At 44.6% G+C, this 23,793-nt stretch overlaps 2 protein-coding genes across 2 annotated transcripts; both read left to right on the top strand.

The window, feature by feature from the left end:
- The first annotated feature begins 81 nt into the window (after positions 1-81).
- Positions 82-6,411, top strand: LOC120413327 (uncharacterized). Its single transcript, XM_052707862.1, has 3 exons — positions 82-161; positions 218-2,354; positions 4,564-6,411. The coding sequence occupies exons 2-3, from the start codon at positions 240-242 to the stop codon at positions 6,409-6,411; spliced, it is 3,963 nt and encodes a 1,320-aa protein (XP_052563822.1). The 5' UTR covers positions 82-161; positions 218-239.
- A 12,457-nt stretch (positions 6,412-18,868) lies between these two features.
- LOC120413355 (cap-specific mRNA (nucleoside-2'-O-)-methyltransferase 1-like) lies at positions 18,869-21,921 on the top strand. The gene is made up of 2 exons (XM_039574138.2): positions 18,869-20,498; positions 21,215-21,921. Exons 1-2 carry the CDS (start codon positions 18,933-18,935, stop codon positions 21,740-21,742), a joined length of 2,094 nt encoding a protein of 697 aa, XP_039430072.1. The 5' UTR covers positions 18,869-18,932; the 3' UTR covers positions 21,743-21,921.
- Positions 21,922-23,793: the final 1,872 nt, after the last annotated feature.

Below are 23,793 nucleotides of genomic sequence, written 5' to 3'. Positions count from 1 at the left end.
AAAAGTGGGATTTGGAACTCAAAAAATCATGATTTTTGGTAAGGGTGTACGCCTAGGTAAATAATTCTTTGTTTACCAAATGCCAAATGTGCGTCTTTTTTTTTTAAATCACGTTTAATTTTTGACTGAAATAAATTTTCCAAGTTTTTCAAATCATTGTGGTAAGTCCTTCCAAAATTTCTTTATTCCGACAAATAAGAGCACAAAAAATTCTCAGATAACCGACGCATTACTCCAAAATGCACCCGGAACGGCCCTCCTCGTCACCACCGCCCCAAAAACGCACCAAACACGAGGCCGCCGCGGAGGTCGAAGAGTACGAGATGCTGATCGAAGACGATTGCCTGGAAGCGAAAGACTTCCCCCTGGACGTCGTTCTGAAGGTGGAACCACCCGACTCGGGCGTAACGGTGCGGCACACCAACGGCCAGGACGAGTTCGTTGCCGTGGAGGCGTTGGCCCCGCGGAAGGTCGGCCAGCTGGGCTGTTCGGCGCGGATTTTCCACGCCGACATGGAGATCGTGGTGCACAATCTGGGCTGCCTGCTGGCCATCGACGACACCTTCGTGGCCAAGGTGGGGCTGGCGGATTTGGCGGCGCTGGGCCGGGCCCGGAGCTTCCGGCAGGCGAAGATGGCACTGCTGCGACAGCTCTGCATCGTCCAAGTGCTGCTGGATTACGTTACGGTGGTGCGGGATCGCGCTCGGACCGAGCTGCTGCAGCAGATTAGTTGTTTGCGGAAGCAACCGATCGCGGTGGACGCGGGCGAGATTTACGGAATTGTTCGGAAATCGTCGGATTTGGATTTTGTGGGACTTTGCCAGCAACTTGGCGGAAATTTGAGTGTGTCGGAAGAGCTGCGAGGGCAAGCGAGGAATCTGCTCCAGGTTGAGTTGGCCTGCGAGCGGCGTAACCGTTGGTTGAACAACTACCCGGTTGAGCTGGGTGAGGACGCGACGTGCAAGTTGAACTCCACGCTGCAACTGGTGTGCGCTAAGGTGTTGGAAACGCACGCGTCCGCCCTGCTGGACAGGGCTCCGGAGTTTCTGCGCCTCAGGCTGAAGGACGTCCCGCAGGGAACGCTGTTCCGAGTCGATCCCGGTGCGGTGCAAATGTTTCACGACCTGGACAAGGCGCTGAGCGGGCAGATTTTCCGGCAGCCGCTGCAGGATCTGGCCGAGCGGTGGACCAATCGCTTGAAGTCGATCGGGGACGACGCTGGGGTCGTCATCTCGGTCAATCCGATCTTCTTCTCGCTGTGTCGTGGGTTGGAAGAGGTGATGGTGGAACTCTTCGACGGCTGCAGCTTGCTGGAGAGTGATTCCAAGGGATGGCATCCGGTTATAATCGCGGAAATGTTGTTGAAAACGGATCTTGCCAGGTGCCTTCACCGGGAGCATCTCTTCATCTTTCGGCTGCTGAAGCATTTTGATCCGGCGGCGATCGGAAACGTAGAACCACTTGACTATCAACCGCGGAGGTTGCTTAAATTGCTGGGTGAAAATCCTTCGGGAATTGCCGACGAGTTTTACGCGTGGTTTTGTCTGCTGGACGACGCCCTGCCGGCCGACTGGGACCTGTCCCTGTACGCGCAAATCGTGCGCAACTTTGTCCAGCTCCTGACCGGTGCGAGTCACGCCCAGCTGGAGACAATTCGGGTCATCACGCTCAACACGGCCCGCTTTATCGTGCAGACGTTTCCGCTGGTGGCCTCGGCACGTTCCGGCGAAGACGCGCAAATTCTGCAAGCTCAGCTCGAGTTCATCAACAGGACGATGCTCCGATCGACGGAGTGCACCACCTTCTACCGCGATCTGATCGATGTGTTCAGCGCCTATTGGAAGAATCGCAGCCAGATCGTGGAGCAAATTTCCCCCAAGAACGAAGGCATGGAACGGATAAAGAAAGACCTGCTGAAGATCGTGATCGTGGCTTTAAGCAAGAACGTCGGCGCCGACCTGCTAGTCTCGCTGTTTCGATCGCTGAACGACTTCCTTCTCGAGTTAACCGACGTCCCGTTCGACTGGCTGATCAAGTCCGTTCCGGGGCTGGCGATGAGTGGCATGATCGAGTTCAAACTCGTCGAACCGATCGCGAACAAGTGGAGCGGAACCGCGAACCAAACGTACCGGGTTACCAACCCGCAAAAATTCCAACAAATGCTGTTCCTCATGGCGGAAGGATCGACCTGTCCGCGGCACTACACGATCGACGCGATCACAACCCTTCTCAGCTACATCCGCGCCCAGCTCGAGTGCGCCCGCTGGACCGACTCCGATCAGCTCACATCCACGACCACCCTCATTGCTTCCATGCGCAGTTCACTGATTTACCTACGCGAACAGGCCGAGTACGTGATAATCTTGAAATCTGAAAAAAAACCTGGGTTTAGTATAGGAATATCCAGGATTCCAAAAACTAAATTTTAGAATTAAAAAAATAAGAGTTTTTTTTTTATTTTTGACTTTTGTTTTTAAATTTTATGTATTTAGAAACTAAGAATTTTGTTCAATAATTGTTAAAAAATGAAATTTTATAAATTTCGGTAATTAACGAAGTTTAGTTTTTTTTTAAATAAATTTTGTGAATTTTAAGAGTTTTACGAATTTTAGGAACTTTTGGATGTTTGAATGGAAAAAAAATCCAGGAACTTTAAAAAAATTAATAGGCAGTTTATTTTAGGACTTTTTTTTTTAATTTACGATTATTTCTGTTATTTTAGATAATTTTTTTTTCAATTTTAAAAGTTTTTGAAATTATATATATTTTTTGCGAAATTATACGCAAAATACGAAATTATTTATATTTTTTTAAGAGTTTTAAAACTTTAGGATTTTGAAGTTCTAAAGATTTCTTAGATTTTAGAAATGTTAAGAGTTTTTGTAACTTTATGATTTTAAAAATTAGTGGAATTATTAAAATATTAGAAAAATAAAAACTTTAACTTTGACTTAACTTTATTCAATGATGGGAAAATCTAAAAGAGCTACAGGATTTTTTGAAAATTCAGGAATTTAAATTATGTCCAGTATTTCTGAGTTTTATTAATTTTATGAGTTTAAGGAACTTTAGGTTTTAAAATTGTAGGAACTTCCAGAATTTCTTAAACTGGATTTTAGAATTAAAAAAAATAACAATTATAAACTCTAAGAGTTTTTGGAATTTTTGACTTTTGTTTTTTAAATTTTTATTATTTATAAATTTATAATTTTGTTCAATAATTGTAAAATGTGGAATTTCACGAAAATTGAAGCTGATAAATAAAAAATAGAAATTCAAAGAATTTCTAAAAATTAAAATTCTTAGAATTTTCTGATTCTAAAATTTGAAAATTTCTTGTATTTTTAGAACTTTATAAATTTCTGAAATTTTTAAATCTGAGTTTTTTTTTTGTTTTAAGGAATTTCAGAGATTTTTAGAATTTTAGAAACTTCTGGAGGTTAGAATTTAAAAATATTAGAAATTTTAATAAATTTTAAGAGGCCTTTTTATATACCTTAGATTATTTTTTAACATAAAAAGTTTTGGGAATTTTACAGATTTTAATTTTCAGGAATTTAAAAACTTTTGAATTTTAAAAATTTTGGTGATTTTAGGAGTTTTGTTTTGTAATTTTAAAATTTTATTTTTTTAAAATGATTAAAATATTGGAAAATTTTAAATTTTAAATCATAAAAATTTCTTAGATTTTAGGATTTTTCATATTTTTTGTGCAATTTTATAATTTGAAAAAAAGGTGAAATTATTAAAATATTAGAAAACTCATTTTTTTAATGCTGGAAGTTTAGAAATTCTGCATTTTTTTTTCAATTAAAATTAAAGAATTTGAAAAGTTTTAGGAATCTTTCGATTTTTTGGAAATTCAGAAATTTAAGATATCTTAGGAATATCTGTATTTTAAGAAATTGATGAATTTCTTTAACACAAGCAAAGCAGGCTAATGCCGAAGTGTAAACAAAGAGTGTATCCTGCTCACGTCAATTGAAGTTTAGTTCAGGAATGAATAACTTTACTTAGGGGAAATTCTCGTGTGTTTGGCAGGTTAAGCACTCGCTCCTAACTCCATCCAATTTGCCGATTTTCACTATTTAAACAACTAATTTTGCAAAACTTTTAATAGAAACTGGCTTGCTCACTTCTTATTGAGCTATTTATCACTCGATTTCAGTTGAAAACGCTTTTAATTAGCTTTAATTGAATGTCAAAGTTCTGACCTGCCAACATTAGAGGCACGCTGGAATTAGATGCTGTTCTCTTACTTTAGAATTTAAGTTTATTTTTATTTTTTAGGACTTTTAAGAAATTTAAAGATTTTAAGAATTTTAGGAGCTTTTTTTATTTTTTGGGAATGGTGCCAAAATTACTTTTTTTTATTTTCAGGAATTCCTAAACATTTTTGATTTTATAAAAATCTTAAATTCCTAAAATTCTAAACATTTTAAGTTTCTAAAATTTAACCTTCTAAAATTTCGTAAATTTATAAAACTCTCAAATTTTCATTATTTTAAAAATTATAATTTTGTTTCATAAATTCATACTCATTCTTTTTTCATCCACCCAAAGATCCTGTTCCGCGACTGGACCGTGCAGTTCAAGCAGACCGAGCTGCCCCAGATCCTCGCCCGAGTGGCGGCCGTTTGGTCGATCGCGGTCTCCACCGACGTGTCCAGCACCGGCAAGTTCTTCAAGCCGCACTGCGTCCAGATCCTGTGCGTGCTGAAGCTGCTCGGCGTGGACGCATACGGGGGCGCGAAGGGAGTTCCGAAACACCTGGCGCAGGTTCTCACCGGCCAGGGAAAGTCGCTGATTCTGGCGTTGATCGCGGCGGTCCTTGCGCTGACTGGACATTTTGTCCAGATCGCTTGCTACAACGAATATTTGGTGAAGCGGGACGGGGGCGAGTTTGAGGAGTTTTACAAGCTGCTGGGTGTGAGCGATGTTATAAAGTACGGAACGTTCGAAGATATGGCCAACGCGGTCGTAGCGCCTGAGGTTGATGGGAAGCGGATGGAGCTTCGAACCTTCGTTCAAGAAATGATCCTGTCGTACGGCGGAGGTTCACGACCGAAGAAGCCCAAGCCACAGGTTCGCGCCAACTCGGTTCTGCTGATGGACGAAGTGGACGTGTTCTTCACCAAAGAGTACTACGGTAACGTGTACTGCCCGGCCTCCTTTCTGTACGTGCCGGGTTTGGCCGAGATCCAGGTGCGAATTTGGAACGAAGTGCACGCCCGAGACTTGCGAGACACGCACAAAGTAACGGCCGCTATTCAGAGGTTCATTGGAACGCCCCTCTTCACGGAACGAGCCAATTTCGCTGAATTCCGTAACAAAGCTACGCCCTTTGACCTGCTAATCTACGACGGTACGAAACACGTACGACGCTCGTACACCTGCAAAGAACTGTTCGACGAGCATCTGCAAACGATGGCGTCCAATGCCATCGAGGTCGAAACCAACACGGCCAACCACCGCGACTACAAGCTTAGCCCGGAAGGCGTCATCACGCACAGAGTTAAGGAAAAGTACGAGAACCGTACGTTCATACAGTACTACTGCATCTTCCACTATTTCCGCCTCAAGCAAGGAAGCTACACCACGTTCGTAAGTCCGAGCGGATTCAACTACGGCTACCTGAACGTCGCCTGCGGTTCGCTCTCGTACGCGATGCTGCCCAAAGCCTACCCGCTCATCCTGGGCGTCACCGGAACCCTGACCGCGTTACATCCCCACGAAAAAGCCGCCATCTCCCAACTCTACGACATCAACCGCACCTCGCTCATGCCGTCCTTCTTCGGCTGTTCCCGCCTCGTCTACGACCCATCAACCAACTTCACCAAACTGTCCACCAAGTCCCACTGGCTGGCCAAGATCTTCACGCACGTCCTTGTTGCCCTCGGCGAGTCAACGTCCCGAGCCGTCCTCGTCTTCTTCCGCGACGAGGCCACGCTCGAGGAGTTCCGCGCCCAGTTCAGCGGCCAGCTGGCCCGTCTCCAAGTGCTCACGGAAAACAGCGCCCAGCAGGCGCAAATAACCGGTCAAGCGGGCGTCCCCGGCACGGTCACGTTGGCCACGCGAGCCATGGGACGGGGCGTCGACTTCCGGTCCAGTGTGGCGGTGGAAAAGGCCGGTGGCGTACACGTCATCCAGACGTTCTTCTCGCTGGACGTGAAGGAGGAGCGGCAGATCCGGGGGAGAACCGCCCGGAAGGATAACCGCGGCAGTTACGAGCTGGTGCTTTGGGAGGAGGATTTGAGGGCGAACGGGCTGGATGGGGAAACGTACGCGGAGTTGGAGGTGGCTAGGGCGCAGCAGGTGGCGAGGGAAGGTGGGAGCATTGCGAAGGGGATCGAGCAGCGTGGACAGGACCATCGGACCACGATGCAGTATCTGCAGGGGTTCTTTGAGTGAAGATGTGAAAGCCTATAAAACGATGTTATCTAAAATAGATAAAAACAAAACAATTTTTTTTTCTTAACTTATTTTTATTAGGTCCTTTTAGGTGCTGTGACCAGGTTGGGACCGAGGATCAGTAAAACAATATATAATAACAAAAAAAAATCCTTAAATTCCATACTTGGAGATCATGTAACAGACGAGGGTTACTTGGTCCAAGCGGGTCTTGCAGGTCTTGAACCTGCCGATGTACTCGGAGAAAATCCCCCACAGCTCAGCTGTAAACTGTAGAGTACCTCCCCGGTTTCCTTCTCCGTGGCTCCACCGTCTCGAGGGGCACCTTGGCTGCTTCCTGCGGGACGAGGGCGATCCTTGGATTTTCCGTCCGGAACTGCGCCCGGCAGCGGAGGGAACTCCGCCGGCGTAAACGCCGGAACTGCTGGACTCTGCTTCTCCGCCTTCCTTGCCGGCGGTTTCGGTTTCGACGCCTGCTGGCGCCTCCGGATGAAGTCCGCACGCTTAGGGCAGCTGCGGTCCATGGCTTCGTGGGCTCCAGAGCAGTTGGCACACCGCTTCGGCTCGGCTTCTTGGACTTTGCACTCGTCCGTCTTGTGGGGACCCCCACAATTGTTGCACCTGCCTTTCAAGTGACAGTACCTGGTTCCATGACCCAGCTGCAAGCAGTTCCTGCACTGGGTCACGTTCGGCCGCTTGTTCCGGTAGGCCTCCCGCCGGATGATAGTGCTTGCCACAACTTTCATTGCAGAGAGCTTCTTCAGATTGGTGTATCCCTTGGGGAAGACCACAATGTACGGAGTTTCGTCCACGGTGGACTTTTCCTTCCGCTTGATGACATGCACCTCCAGCGCGTCCAGCTTGAGATCCCTCTTGAGCAGGTACTTGACCTCGTCCGGTTTTAGTTCATCAGGAAAACCACGAAGAACCACCCGATGATTTCGTTCGCTCCGCCGATCGTGGGTGTAGAATTCCACTTTCTTCTTCTTGAGTACTGCCGCTCCAATCTAGTCCGTCCCATATGTAAAAAGTGGATGCTGAGATAACGACGTGAGAAGGCCAAAAAATGTTGCACCATTTTTCACATTTCCAATCAATTTTTTTTGCTAAATTTTTATACAGTTATTTCAATATTAGTTCAACAAATATTTCTAACATGAATTTGTTTCATAAAACTTAAAATTCAGAGATAAATTTGTGTTATTTTCATACTAGAACTGACTTGCCTTTATTATTCTATAAATAAAGGCAAGTCAGTCAAAGATATCAAGGTAGGCTTGAACAATTCTACCAGAAGTTAAACTGTCATTTCAAGGTTTGTTTGGGTAATTTCCAAGTAATTTTCACAAATAGTATAAAATTAAGCTATTTTATGTTTATTTCAGATTCATTTATTTATAGTAAAGTTTATAACTATAAAAAAGTAATCATAAACGAGACTGAAATACTACAGAGGCAAGAGATATTTGAAAGCGTGTCTCAACGTCTGGACCGTTGAAATTTAGTGATCCACAATCTACGTTTACCGGAAGTAGAACCTCTTCCAGAACTAGGACCAGGGCAATTCATTCAAGATTGAACAGAACTTATTTTATGGAATTATTACTCATAATGGTATGTAGTTTGTTTACTCGTGGTTGTCCCTTGCATGAAAAAAACACAAATGGTTTGCAATATTACGCATCAAAATTTATAAATATTCTTGCAAATATGAACTACTTATAATCATTACTCAAGTTCTGCGGGTTCATAGAAACTTAGTCCTTGATATTTAAATGGTTCCACGTTCATTCAATCAATTCATGAGACATTTCTTTAGAAGGAACTGACTTGCCTTTATTTTGCATATGGGACAGCACGAAAGTGATTTTTATTTTGGAATTTTCAGAACAAACATCACTTTTTTATTAAATTGGCTCAAAGTACATGTAAAAACAATACTTTTGCTATGTTTATCTCAAAAATGACCAAAATACATATGGGACGGACTAGATTAGAGCGGCAGAGTAGCTCTTGCAACTTGTCAAAATCTTTGACAGAGAAGCAGGTCACCTTGGTTCCAAATCGGGTTAGTTTGTAAATCGGTTTGAAACCTAATTTACAACTTTCGACTATTGCCACGAGCTTGTAAAAATCCGTGGTGCTCTTCACCACCAAAGGTGGTTGCTCTTGTTTACCTGCCGACTTTCTGGGTGGTGAAACCGCCGGGGCGTCTCCTCCTCCTGCTGGGCTGGCATTGTTGTTGTTTTTGTTATCCGCTAGCGGGCTGAATTTGTTGTTGTTGAGCAGGGTCTTCTCAACTTTTTCTCCTTCGATGCCGATTCCAGTGACCTCGTTGGACTTCTTCCGCTTCCGATTCCCGCGGACGGGACGAAAATCTTCCTCCTCGGAGGATTCCTCCACCTCCATCTGTCAAAAACTTCCAAGCACGCGAGATGACAACACGAGCAAAACACGTCTTAACTTGTCGCTGGCTGGCGACTGAGTGGAACAAAACAAATGTTGATCATTGAATAATTTGATTTAAATCAAACAGACTAAAAACTTATTTTTATTCAAATGGTTTTTGTTTTTAAAAATTACACCAAACAAATTTGCAGGCCAAGGGCGAATGATGCTGATGATACCTCTTCAGTTGACGCTCAGGCGAGGAACATCCTGGAAGGAGCGTCACTGACTACGTCCGTAGTCCTGTTAGATCATTCTTGATCAAGACAGTATAGCTCTGGTTCCTTGCAAGTGTCCTATTTTCTTACTTCCACGTTGGCTTGGTTTCGTCATCATGATGACAAAGTGTGACCTTGCTGGTGGCCTGTGGAAACGGCTCGTAAACCTTTGACCGCCGCGGGTCAGAATCGAGACGGCTAAAAGAAAGGGGCGCGCCAATGTGGGACAGGGAAGTAATTTGTGATTGTAGACGGTATTGTTTTGATTCGCAGTATGTTGAGTCAACTGCTGTGGATGTACCTGAGCATCGCAGAACGGGGTTTCTCTTCTTTCCGTTTTTATCTACCATCTACCATGTTTCACTGATTCTCTAACACGCCTTCTGTTTATTATCGTCCATTTGTTTTTGATTTTACTTTCATGATTCTCTTATTTCTCAACGCTTTTGCACCTTATTTACTAATTGATGCTGCTGTAAGTGTAACCAACTGTCTGTTTTCCCTTAAGGGGCTACATACATGTAGAAAATCGTAAAATTTCATATTACAGAAAATTTATTGTATCCACTAAAAAGATGATTTTAGATCACTCCTGAAAGTTTCATGAAGATATTTCATGATTAAACAGAGTTAACGACGATTTGAAGCTCAACATTTTGCCGTGCGCAAAGCGGACTGTCAAACTTTCTGAGCGTTTTTCTCGAAACACCGAGTTGATTTATGGGTGCCACGATATCTCGAGTTGGGATGGACCAAATTGGCTGAAATTCAGGGTGAAGACTCCCAAGATATATCCCGTGTGCATGACGAAGCCCGATTTAAAAATTTTGCTTTTTTAAAAAATACAAAAATCAAAAACTGACGATTTTTTATATGAAAAACGCGAAAATATTTTTATCTTTTTTTACAATAATCTTTTTGAAAATCGGCCTTCGTCATGCACACAGAACCGGTTTAACGAGTCTTTACCAAAATTTTGAGCCGATTTGGTCAAGGCAGTGTTGAGATATCGTGGCACCCGTTTTTTGAAACTGCTAACTTCAAATACAAATGTTTTGATAATAGATCAAAATGCATATTTTAATGCTCTGAAAACAGATTATAAATAAAACTAAGTGTGTGCTGACACCAACCTCTGACTGTTTTTTTCAATTTACATGTATGTAACCCCTTAATTTGGCAGCGATGTCAATTTTGTTTATCTTTACTTATCTATGTGAATAATTTTTCATCTGCCCTATAAATTGCACTTAACATTTACAATCTAAGCTTGTTTGTTGCCTCTATTTATTAACTAATGTTAATTTCTTTATCTAGTTCATAAATTACTATCTTTCTTTTACTATTGATTCTTCAAATAGTATATTTGTTTCACTGTCCATTGTTTTCAATCTTCACCTTTTTCTTCAAACAAGTGAGGTTCGAGCCCTTACTCAATTGTTGGAATGATCAAAGAATTAACACAAATATTACTATTGTACTTTTGAAAAACTTTTATAAAATGCTTGGGACCAAAAATTGTAACAAAACCCCACGACAAAAGAAATAGCAACATATAAACACGATTCAACACTAGGAAAGGAGAAAACAAAGCACAGTAAATAACAATTAATTTTTAAATTCAAACTAAAAATAAAACAGTTTTTGCTTTAATGAAAGTTGATAGGCACACTATAAATGGTTAGGCGCTTATACTTAGGGGAGGTGGGGGTAAGACGGCCAGGCGGGGTAAGACGGCCATGCGCTTGTTTTACTACTAAACATGATAAAAGTTACCCAAATATCTAATGATATTGTACCTTAGGCTAAATAAGTTACTTTGAGCCACTTTTTGCAAAACTAAATAGTGGTTTGTAAACAAAATTTTGATAATTAAGAAAAAAATGCCGTAATCACCAGTGTGTCGTAATATTTATCATTTGAAAAAAGTTCTTTGAATATAAACTGTTTTAAAAACATTTTAAAGCATATTACTAAAAGCTTTTCATTTCGCCGTCATGGTGATAATGTCCCTCACAGTATTAGATACAAACATTAGATTTTTATGAATTTTTATCATAGTTATCTAAGTTGCAAAATACGGTGGCCGTCTTACCCCCGCAAGAGGAGGAAGGATCGAAAAAGCACATTTTTTTTAAATCAATAAAAAGTAAAGAAAAGTTTATTTTAGAGACACAAGTTAGGCAATTTCTTTAGATGTGACTTCCAACTAGGATCTGTACTAAGTTGGGGTTGAAAATAATGGTTTATTTTGATTTGAAATGAGTTTTTACCTTAGGGTGGCCGTCTTACCCCCATCTCCCCTACATCAAACCGTACTTAATGTACCACACCCGGCCGAGTTAAAATGCGTAACCGGAAAAGAAGGTGTGCAAGCCTGGCACGAACACTCAAAGCGTGTTCTAGCGTGCTGCTCGTACTGACTCAGAGCAAGGGTGAGATGTAGGTGTAAGGGCAGTGTTCTTAGGGCCGGTATGCTCTTCGAAAGAAAGGGGGTCAAGAAACAGCTTTACGAACGGCAGAACAAAAGAGAGGGAACGTTTTCTTGGGGCTTTTCTTCACCATCTCTGGCTTGCTTTCGCTCCCATTGCTGCCCATTGTAGTAAACAGTCCTTTTTCTATTTTATTCAGCCATCTTGAAGATGGAAACTGAAATGTCGTCAAACGACCATCCACAGCAAATTTACAAACCAAACTGAAGACCTGGCTCGGCCACGATCATTCCAAGAGCGCACACACACAAGCGACTCTCTCGTGTGCATCGCAGCAATCGATGACTTTGCTTGTCGCTCTTTTTTCTCAACGACGCTTCGCGTTGCGCAGCAGACAAGCGTGAGGCACTCACACTCAAACGGTCACTCACACGTTGCTGGCCCAGTTCACTCAGCAATCAACAAGCGTCGAGTATCGACTCTAACATTTCAAACGGCCATGCTTATATGTAGCATTTATTTTGCATCGAATATTTCGTTTTATTTAGTTGTTTTGCTATATTGACTATCCTCGTCTTATTCTCTACACCCATTTGAAATTTTTCTTGACCGGTTTCTTCCGAAGTGCACACCATACATTACACTGAAAATTGGGTCCTAAAATGAAGCTTAGATTGCTGATATTATTGTTTACAGCGATAAAGCTTATTTTTCTGAGTACAATGACCCTTTGTACGACCACAAAGAGTTTAAAATGGATTTTTAAATCAATTTTGAAAAATTAACCTCGCGGTCCTTCTTGACAGAAAAGCTACTACTTGACAGCTCGTTCCAAGGGGACCATAGTTGATCCATAGAAAAAATGTTGTCCTGTCAAAAAAAAATTTTGCATTAAAATGAAAAAAAGTGATCAGAAATGGTATTTAATCGTGTTTTTTACCGTTGTACATAAAAATTTACATAGGGCTTTGCGAAAAATTACACCAAACAAATTTGAGAAAAAAAGAACTTTTGAGTTCTTTTTGTCGTCCGGATTATGAACCACAAGTTGTTGTGATCTGGGACTTTTCATAATAAAAACAAAAAAAAACAACACGTCTTATTCCACACAAATCAACCTAAAAACTGATTTGACATCAAATTTGACATTCTTAATTGGTGCTGCTGAAAATTCCACTGTGGCAGCCGACGATGATGCAGAATAAATATCGATTCCATCACGAGCGATTGTGCGAATCGCGGCTAAATCGTGGGCTCATCTCGGGAGTGTGTCATTCCCCTCGATTTATCCCATAAATCAAGCAAAACATTGTAAAAGGTCCCAAGTCAAAACTGTAAACAAACGGGATTTTTACTGCAAACGATGCATTTAGTTGTAAACTATCACTGCATTTCGAGAAAAGCTTAAAAAGTTAATTTTTATGTGAAAAAAGTCAGTTTTGCAAAAGGCCAAAGTTAATGATATCTAGGGGAGGTGGGGGTAAGACGGCCAGGCGGGGTAAGACGGCCATGCGCTTGTTTTACTACTAAACATGATAAAAGTTACCCAAATATCTAATGATATTGTACCTTAGGCTAAATAAGTTACTTTGAGCCACTTTTTGCAAAACTAAATAGTGGTTTGTAAACAAAATTTTGATAATTAAGAAAAAAATGCCGTAATCACCAGTGTGTCGTAATATTTATCATTTGAAAAAAGTTCTTTGAATATAAACTGTTTTAAAAACATTTTAAAGCATATTACTAAAAGCTTTTCATTTCGCCGTCATGGTGATAATGTCCCTCACAGTATTAGATACAAACATTAGATTTTTATGAATTTTTATCATAGTTATCTAAGTTGCAAAATACGCTGGCCGTCTTACCCCCGCAAGAGGAGGAAGGATCGAAAAAGCACATTTTTTTTAAATCAATAAAAAGTAAAGAAAAGTTTATTTTAGAGACACAAGTTAGGTAATTTCTTTAGATGTGACTTCCAACTAGGATCTGTACTAAGTTGGGATTGAAAATAATGGTTTATTTTGATTTGAAATGAGTTTTTACCTTAGGGTGGCCGTCTTACCCCCATCTCCCCTAGTTTGTTTTCAATTTCCACATAGACCCTATTCATCAAAGGACCAATATGGAAATTGAGTTGTTTTGTTTTGAAATTGTGTTAGGTCCAAGGACAAACACAGTGTCGTTTCAAAACAAAAATAAAAACAATGTTTGGTCCTTTGTTTCAAATTCGTGGAATTGAACGACGAACGGTCCCCGCAGCCCGCTTGGAAGTCCAGCGAATCCTGGGGGGAATGGCATGTCTCGGCTTCGTCCACCGACGGAAGCAGCAGGGGATGTGAAAATGTTGGCGAAAGAAGAAGACGTCCGGGTAGTAGCCACAGCAGCATTTCGAACACTTCGTCTCGGTACGGGCAAAATTTCATATTCCCGCTTTTCAACTCTTTCACACTTGCGGCCGTGCACAGATCGCAAGTCGCCGACGGGCGTCACCATCAGCCCCGCTTCGGCAGCAACGACGTGTAACAGGCGACAGAAACGCCGACGACGTCCGTAACACCCGGCAATTTTGTCAAACACCGAAGACCGCCTACGACTCGAACGACAACTCTGCGTCCGTTTCGTTGCCAGAGCATCGATCCAGAGCGGCGGCGACCACCAACCGTTCGTTGGTCCCTCAGCAAATCTGTCCATGAAAACGGTTCCAGATAGCTTGGTCACGTCGCCTCCGTAACTTTTCAAAACTCCTTCTAAAATTCGGCTTCGTCATCAGGGAATTCAGACTTACCTAAGTTTCGAAAATTTCTTTCTGTTTCTTCGGGAACAATCTTTGCTGGACACGAAAAAATACAATCAACACCCAACATCTCACCCACTAAGTTGGGCTTCAGATGATCTTTTTGGCATAAAATAACACGAAACCACGACTAAAATCTTCAAAAAACTATTCAAAACACCGAAAAATAATATTCGATTCGCCAAAGGCCAAACATTTGTTTTGGTTAGGTCTGTTTTGGCGCCGGCCCAAACAAACAAAGCATCAACAAAAACAATTTGACATCGTGTTTGGCCAGGGGCCAACATGGAAAGTGAACCTTTCACTGTTTTCAAAGGACTTAAAACGCAAAGGGCCAACTCTCTCCCCACGGGGCAAAATATTTTTTCTGGGCCTATGTTGCTTTTTCATCAATTTTCTCGAATAAAATATATTTTTTGGTAATTATAAGTACAAGACAACGTAGTCGTAATAGTTTTCCACCATTTAAGTGGATAATCAGTTAAATAATCTTAATTCTCTTGAAATAGGATTTGAAAAACTGTTCCCAAACTTCAATTTGATTTTTCTCAATGTTTTGATAATCGACTAAGGACCTTTTACAATGTTTTGCTTGAAATTACTGGCTACAAAATACTTTCGACAAAGTTTGACTAGGATTTTTGCAATCCCTTAAAATTTATTTTTCATAGAGCTTTATACCCCGTTCGCACGGGCGAGTTATAGCCGGTTTTAACGAAATGGTTATAAGTTATAACCAAGTTAAAACCAAACCGTTCGCACGGGCCCGAAAGGTTTTAACGGTTTTAACTATTTTGACAGATCACAGCAAGCTGTGATTATTTAGTGTTGTCATTTATTTTTATTTTTTACGGTGATGCGGAACTTGACCAAATGATGGCACTCTATCCGGTAAGGCCGGAGTATTTTTTTTTTTTTTGCTTTTTTTCGCTTCTGGATTTGGGCAGGATGGCAGGTATTTTAAAATCAATTTTTTATAAGTTTGATTTGCTTTGACTAAGTTCATTTACAGAATTTATTTTTGATCGTCTTCCGGTTGGAGCTGGTCTGCTGTTTTCTATAAAGATGCTTCCGGAAAACTAAATCTTCGGAGTTATCCCCGACTCAACAGACGCCCCCTTGTCCGCTCGAAAGGTCGCGCCATGATGCTGACATCTAACTTGAGGTTACGATTGCTGACGCGTCATGTATACGAACAGCAAAGTCCGGAAGGTGGCACGTAAGCTGCAGATGGTCAAAGTGAAGGACGAGGCTGATTACATACAAAAGGTCAAGTTCTACCATCATGCCCGCGTGATGATCCGCCTGGAAGGATTACGATGAGGACATGGAAGAGGTCTTTCTTCTAGAGTTGAAAATTGAGGCTGAGTTGAAGCAGGTCCCTGCTGGAGCTAATGAAAGTTGTTGAGGAGCTGATCAGGCTCCGATTTTTTTTAAATATCCAGAAACATAGTCCGTCTGAACATCAGCACCTGGCCATGATGGGACTCGAAAAAACCAACCGATGAAATTTATACAGGTCGCATGAAAAAGTTCAATAAAGTCTGAGAATAGTTCAAGGGGACGGGGGGGGGGAGGGGGGGATTTGGCGGGATAATCTACGCTTCATACAAAAAAGATGGGAGAATAGGGTGCACATTTTCCATACGTACAATGATACGATTAGACGATTAGATTGCTAACCCCAAAAATCTCCGGAAACCCCGTCGGCTAAATGCGATTTTTTTTACGGAATTGCGCAAAGGCGTCATTTTTTATTAGATGTAAATTTCCACGAGGTAGATTTATTTAGTAGTTCCGTCATGGATTTTACTCAACATTTATGATCTGCTGGAGCCAGATTTAAATTCCTTCGCAGGACATCCCTGAGAGCATCTGCATAGAAGAACTGGGGCGAGTGAGACAACAACGAACACGTGTTCTACGTCGACCCTACCGGCTGTTAATGACCAAGATTGAATGTAACGAACAATGTGCTTTACTAGAATTGCCTTTCTAATTTGTTAGGATTACAGGAATTCCCTAGCCCCGATCAGGATGTCCATCGAAGTACTGCGCCGAACCAAAAACAGACGTTGAAGAATTTAGAGCGTAACCTTGAGGATGATGCGAAAGGACACTTGCGAGATCTTAACAAGAAAATGATGCACCTCACCAGCTGTACCCCCGTGATCAAAATTCACCAAAAGGACCCTCTAATCTAATGTTCAAAGACGACTGCGCTTCTGGCGCTTCTTGTGGCTCAGTCAAGATTTTTGAGTCACCCTAAACAGCATTGCGAAATAATTCATCTTAGACCCCCTCCCCGCATTCAGCCCCCAATCATCTTTTATTATAGAATTTTAAAAGAACATGCATCCAAATCAACGAAACAGGAACGTAGTCAACAAATCAAATAAAAGCTGGCCTTCACTCCGTATAAATTCAACAGGTCCTTGCACAGGCCTAATAACACTTCCAGGGCCGGGTACCCGTGATGTGTCTCTCATGGTGATCTCTTTGCTTTATTTTTTTCCGTTCACCAGCTAGGGTCGCATCCGGAACAGCAGAACTAGCGGGACACACACGTTGTAGGTTTGCGAGCCGTAAAAGAACGCCTGTTCCGATTTAAACGGGCAAAGATCCATCTTGAGCACGTCCAAGTGACAGGAACATTTGACCATTAGCACGGTTTGTAGTACTTAAGGGGCATCGTTTTGAACCTGATCGAAAATGCCGACACCAGGACGACTTTTGGCGTTGCTTCTTTGGCTGGTGTAAGACAAGACCACACCATCCCCTCCAAACCATAGGACGGGATCGTCGACGAGAAACCTGCATTGGTGGTCCGCTGAGCCGTCCCCACGGCCACGTGGTATCGTCTGTAGAAGTGTTTGTTTTCGATCTTGAGCCACTGGACCACCATCGACTTTCCAACCCATCCGGCGATTGACTCGCTACACGTGGTCGGCAACTATAGCTCGACGCACTAACGCCATTTTACCCTGCCGTTTCCAACCTGCATCGCTGGCGAGCACTCTGACAGTGATCGGCAGGTGAGTCGTTCGTAAGAGACGCATCAAATCTCCTAGCTAGTGGACCTCACCGACGTCTGGAAATGCCAAGCTCGATTGCCACGTGTCCCAGCGAAGTACGACCAGCGTTGGAGTTCTGCACACGCGCAGCGCTTATGCCAAGCGGCCTGAGAGTCTGCCCAGAAGCAACAGTAGCAAATCAGCACACGTGATCGCGAGAATCGGCCGGCAGCGTTGTCTGCGTCGGCGTCCATCCGCCGAGCAGCAGAACATCAAGTACGTAGCGTACCTCACTTAAGCACGTGAGCCAGAGGACCCAGTCATTCCTGTCAGGTTGCGTAAAATCCTCAAGTCATCGGACCGCGCGAGGCGCACCAGGAAACGCCAACCTCAAGATTCAGGTGCTGGTCTTTGTTGAGAATCATAGACAGTCAACACGTTTTGCCAATCAGCGACATACACAAAGCGATCGTCCAGACTCCAGAATGGTTTTGAGCTGAATCCGCGAGCAATATCAATGAATTCCAGGGTGAAATCTGCAAGTGCGTATCGAATCAAGAAAATGCTTCCAAATTGATTATCTCAGCCAAAAAACTAAAAATTCAAACCAAATTCTTTCGATCCCGAGTTCAATTCCAAGTTCCTTGTCACCGTACTCCGTCCGCTCCATGGAATTGGGACGTTCCGATACGCTGGCGTATTTTTACGAATCAACAGAAAAATAAGTTGTTCTATTCTTGTCAATGTCAAAACTTTTGCAACTTTTTCCAAAGCCTACTTTGAGTTTTAAGCACTCGAATCCACTTTTCGAGCAGTTTTAACTTGGTTATAACTCTTATAACCGGTTTTAATCTGACAGCTCGTTGTATGGGCAAAACCAGAGTTATAGCCGGTTTTAAGAGTTATAACCACTTTTGGTCTTATAACCGGCTATAACTCGCCCGTGCGAACGGGGTATTATGACGTTTCGTATACGCACACTAGCGCACCATTGGATTTTGCTGGCCGGACAAAATTTAACCTCAATCTTGTTCGTGTACGCACACGCAATACATGCGCACGTAGAAACCTCTATTGAAAGCAAAATATACACTCAAAACCAGAAGTAACCGTCAAAAAGGGTTCATTCTACCCTTTATCTACCAACACAAGGAAAACAGGAAAACAAACCCTTTTTGAGTAGAGACCCTATTTTGAGGGGTACTTCCGATTTTGAGTGCATGCATTAAAACTGAATGAGTGTGTAACATTTTCTTTTATCGACAGCCCACTGCACTGGTAAACAGCATTACACTTTTTTCAATTCACTTTTACACACTTGTATGGGATTTTTCAGTTCAAGTATGATTACACACTTTCGTGTAATCATACTTGAACTGAAAAATCCCATACAAGTGTGTAAAAGTGAACTGAACAGTGTGTAATGTTGATTATCAGTGTGCCAAACAATTCAAGAAAAGTCGATACAAATCCGTTAAAGCTGTCAAAACATCGAAGAACAAAAGCAAAGCACACAACCTGCATTATTTTGTGAGAAAAAAGTTTTGTTTGCGGTAAGTTTTGCTCTCCGTGGTCCACCACGAAGTCGAAAAGAGTGTCCCCCAGCGCAGAAGCAATGGAAACCGAGGAGGTCACGTCCCGGGTGGCCCAGCTGGAGCTGAACTACGACACGTACGAGGCGGACTGCTCCTCCTCCGCCAGCACGGAACCATTTCCGGTGCCGGATGCCGCCAGCTGGCTGCAGTTTGGCGTCCACTCGCGGGACATGACGCGCGAGACGGCCTACTGCGACGAGCGGCTGGTGCGGGAGGTTTTCGCGCTGCGCAGCTCGCTGGACGAGCAGGACGCCCGGAAGGTTCGGACGGCGCGCAATCGGAGCAACTTCTTCGAATTTAAGGCCGGGCAGTTTATGAACCGGGCCGCGGTCAAGATTGCGAACGTGGACGCCGCCTTCGGGTGGGAGTTGTGTAAGTTGGGCGAGGGGGAGGAGGAGGAGCTGATGTACTTTGTGGACGTTTTCGGAGGTCCCGGGGGATGTAGCGAGTACATTCTGTGGCGGAACGGCGGCTGGAAGGCGCGTGGGTTCGGATTTACCACGTACGGCGATTACGAGTTTCAGCCGGAGTACTTTCGGGCGGTTTCGCCGGAGACGTTGGATCCGTTTTACGGCGCGAATGATGATGGGAATCTGTTCGATCCGGGGAATATCCGGGGGTTCATCGATTACGTGATGGCACACACTGGGCAAGACGGGGTTCATCTGCTCGTGTGCGACGGTGGATTCCTGCTGAAGAATAATTGCCAGGAGGTCATCTCGAAGCAGCTGTACCTGGTGCTGGTCATGCTGGCCGTGACCGTGATCCGTCCCGGGGGAAATGCGATCATCAAGGTGTTCGATTTGTACACGCCGTTCAGCGTGGGTCTGATCTTCATCCTGACCCGGATGTACGCGAAGGTTTCGATTCTGAAACCGTGCACTTCCCGGCCGGCCAATTCCGAGCGTTACGTCGTGTGCCAGAAGCGCCTCAACAAGTGCCCGGACATGGGCGAGTTCCTGTTTTCGGTCAACAAGGTCATGTGGGAGAACAGCCAGGACATGTGCGAGTCCAACCAGGACTACGACATCCTGCAGCTGGTGGCGGAGGATCTCATCCAAAACGACGCGGATTTCTGTCACTTTATTCGAAACTCCAACGACAAGCTGGCCAGCCGCCAGATCGACGGTCTAAAGGCGCTCATCGACGCCCTGCAGCCCGGCTACCGCCCAAAACCCGTCGACCATGACTTTGTGCAGGAAACGCTGTGGCGCTTCTGGAAGTTGGACCACAAATCGGCGCTCGCACCGACCGCGGACGCCCGGACCAAGCCGGCCCCGGAATACGCCGCCCAATTCGTGGACGCCAAAACGCTCGAACTGTTCCGCTCGTCCGGAAACATCCTGAACGGCAGTCGTCCGCTGCGGCAGACCTTCGGCTCACCGCACGACTGGAGCTTCGTGGCGCTGGACGTGTCCGCCGACAAGGGCAAAAACATCCGCACCATGTTCGTGAGCAAGGGCAACGGAAATGTGTTCTTCTACGACAAGAAAAAGTCCGAGTGGCGCCAAATCAAGGAGTACCAGCTGATTCTGTCGCCGCGAACGGTGCTGTACGGCGAGATCGTCGAGGAGATTCAAGTCAAGGTAGTGTTACTTTCTTTGGTTTGTGTCACTGCAATGGAGGATGAAGGTGTTGGTGGGTGTCTCTGCTAAAAAAGTGTTAATGCTATAAGGAAAACCATCATGACGAAGAACTCTAGATACTTGAATAGCACGTTCCGAGATAGAAGATGGGATGTATCGTCTTTCATCTTCATGAATCAAAAAGATTCCAAAACTGTTGCCTCTTTCCAGAATAATCTATAAATTACAAGAGGCGAATTAAGCTACTTGAAGTTTACGTCCGTGTTAGGAAAACCCATATTAGAGATGAACTTTCCGATGCCACACCTGGTTAAAGTGATGTCTGACTAAATCGGTATGTTTGTTTGTCCTGGGGACAAACTTGTATAGGGAGCGTTCTTTTATTACGTAACGCAGTAGGGGGGGGAGGGGGGGTCGGAGGCCGTGTTACGCTCCATACAAAATTTTTAAAATTTGTATGGAAATTTTGTTACGAGGGGGGGGGAGGGGGTCTAAAAGTCCGATTTTTCGCGTTACGTAATAAAAGAACGCTCCCATACACGTGAAAATGACATATTTACATTTCCGTTTAGGTGATAATGGCAATATTAATAATCAGTTTAAAAAAATCAAATCTAGCAAGGACACCCACCAACAGGTTAATCTTAAACAAAAAGAATCCATTTCCCTCTCTTCTATTACGGACTTCAATCTAAATTCTTCTCTTCCCTCCACAGAACAACCGCGAAACGCGCGTGTACGCGCTCCACATCATCGACGCCATCGTCCTCGGGGGCGTCGACGTCCGCGCCCTGCCGCTGGCCAAGCGCAGTGCCCTCTGCGCCAAGTTCGCCACCGCGCTGAACCGGCCGCTGTGCCACCTCAGCACCAACCCGGTCCGGCCGATCCCCGTCCGGGCCAAGCAGCTGTACGCGCTCGCCGAGATGGAGCACTTCTTCGCGAACGTCACAATCTACACGCTCGAAAGCGGAACCAAGGTGATCGGGTGTGCCGTCGAGCGGTTCGACCCGCGCGAAACCCACCGCTTCTACATTCCGCGCGCGCTGCTCTTCGTGCGGCACTCGCAGGAGGCGGGTCGAGTGTTGAGCTTCGAGCGCAGCTTCCGGAGCCGGCAGGTGTGGATCTGGAGCCGGACGAATCAGCTGTACTCCGCCGGACAGTACGCGGACGTCGAGCGGGAACCGGGCCTGGTGTACCGGGTGGAGTTTGAGGAGTTTATTGACGAGAGCGAGGACGCGGATTAGCGGGGATGACGAAGTGCGAGTTTTTATTTTTATTATTTTCAAACATGAGTTGAATTCTTAAGTTATCGCGATGTACGCGATTTGTTGATTTCCGAAAGCAATATGACCAATTTTCTTTGTTGTATGACTATTGAGAACGTGAGGAATAAATGAACACGTTACGTTACGTATTTTGCGTATTATTTGTAGTTTGAATTCAAAATCCGACCGATTTGGGAAGAAAGCAGCGCGGGACAAGTGCCTGCTGCATAACACCCGTGGGAACAAGGAGTCGTACAAACAGTTGCGAAGACAGCAAATCCATCTCTCTTCCGGGATGAGAAGCGTCGCTTGGAAGAGTTGGAGTGCCAGGACATGGAACAGCTGTATCGCTCCAACGAAACGCTACAAGTTCTACAAGAAAGTTTTTTTTAGTTTGTACCCCGTTGGTTGGTCAAATCTAACTAAAAAAACTGTCACTTTTGTTGGTAGAATGACGTCACTTTGCGCTAAACGGCTAAACACAAACACATCAGTGTAGGAAAAACTGTGTTCACCTATGTACACGCTCTTGGTTTGTTTATATTTCTATCTGCATCGTACTGTCAAATAAAAAGCACACTTCTGTTTTTTGCTCTCGGAGTAAACACCCGTTTTTTCCCTTTTTCCCACGCTCGAGTAAGATTCCTGTGGCCACTTTGCTGCGTAATCTGGCCGGTGGCCAATAGGTTATGGGCCCAGGTGAGGGAAACGGCGAAACGGATTCGCAGCAGTTGATCCGGAAAAGTTAGGTTAAGTCATCGTTCTGCTGAAACATGAAGAAGGGGAAGATGGACTTTAAGCGGCTCGGATACGAAAACTACGAGACATGGTGTTGGCGAAGCAACCGTTGAATTAATTATTAATTAGAATAGGCTATGACTTGGAGTGCAGCAATAAAACTATTCATTCGTTGTCTATCACTCGAACCTACAAGACCTACTGCCTTTAGGTTATGGGCCCAGACAGTCCGTAGCAACGGCTGTTTGGAGAAAATAACAGTTTGGAAGAAAATTTTCACTCAAGAAGTTCACTGAAGAATTTGGAAGAAGTTTTGTCCTGAAACGATGGCCGATGAAGAAGTCCGAGTTCCTGGCGCTGGACGAGGCGTGGCGGTGGTTCAACCTGGCGGTCAAAGGCTACCTGGAAGTTCCGTTTCGCTGCCAGTGAAGGAGGTGCTGCGTGGTTCGGAGAACTACAACTCCTGGGCGTTTGCCACGAAGATGGTCCTAATCAAGGAACGGACCTGGCGCGCTGTACGGGATCCTGTAGAAGGAGAACCGGAAGTGGACGCGGATACCTCGGAGCAAGCACTGGCGACTATCTGCCTCAGCATGGACCGGGGCCTACGTGGCATGGTCCAGAATGCGGCAACGGCAAGGGAAGCTTGGGACATCTTACGCAACACGTTCGAGGACAGCGGTTCCACCCGGAGGATCGGTCTCCTGAGAAAACTGACCGGGATTCGGTTGGTGGGAGCTGAGAAGGTGGAGGAGATCATCTGCCAGTCGACCCAGGAGCATGTAAGCGAGGTCATGGTGACCTGCAACCAGCTGGCGGAAGTCGGCTTCAAGGTTGACGATGATTGGGTGTCGAGTTTGCTGCTGAAAGGTCTGCCCAAGAAGTACGCGCCGATGATTCTCGGACTGGAGTCGTCCGGGGTCAAGCTGACGGCGGAGAAGGTGAAGGCCACGATCATGCAGGAGGTGAAGGTCGAGGCTGGATCGAGCTCGAGCGAGAGCGAGGGCGCTTTCTACAGCAAGCAGCGGCAGCAGAAGTTCAAGAAACCCGTCGAGAAGTCTGACGTCAAGTGTTTCCGTTGCAAGAAGATGGGACACTACGCGTCGGAGTGCACGAACGGGACGAGCGCGAAGAGCAAGGAGAAGTCTGGTAACCACAAGGGGAATGCGACTTCGTTCTTTGCTGCGTTCAACGCGGTGGAGTCACCGGCAGGAGCCGGTGGTGACTGGATCATCGATTCCGGAGCGACAACTCACATGTGCCGGAACGAAGCAATCCTGGAGAACCCATCG

Source organism: Culex pipiens, chromosome 1 (assembly GCF_016801865.2).
Source record: "Culex pipiens pallens isolate TS chromosome 1, TS_CPP_V2, whole genome shotgun sequence".
Taxonomy (NCBI): Eukaryota; Metazoa; Arthropoda; class Insecta; order Diptera; family Culicidae; genus Culex; species Culex pipiens.
The sequence above is the reverse complement of the archived record's forward strand: the minus strand, read 5'-3'. Positions and strand labels throughout refer to the sequence as shown.

Bases quoted from the DNA above. Each gene is read 5' to 3' on its own strand.
- LOC120413327 (XM_052707862.1), top strand. From the start codon at position 240: ATGCACCCGGAACGGCCCTCCTCGTCACCACCGCCCCAAAAACGCACC. The intron at 2,355-4,563 runs GTGATAATCTTG...ATCCACCCAAAG, and splicing joins TACGCGAACAGGCCGAGTAC to ATCCTGTTCCGCGACTGGAC.
- LOC120413355 (XM_039574138.2), top strand. From the start codon at position 18,933: ATGGAAACCGAGGAGGTCACGTCCCGGGTGGCCCAGCTGGAGCTGAAC. The intron at 20,499-21,214 runs GTAGTGTTACTT...TTCCCTCCACAG, and splicing joins TCGAGGAGATTCAAGTCAAG to AACAACCGCGAAACGCGCGT.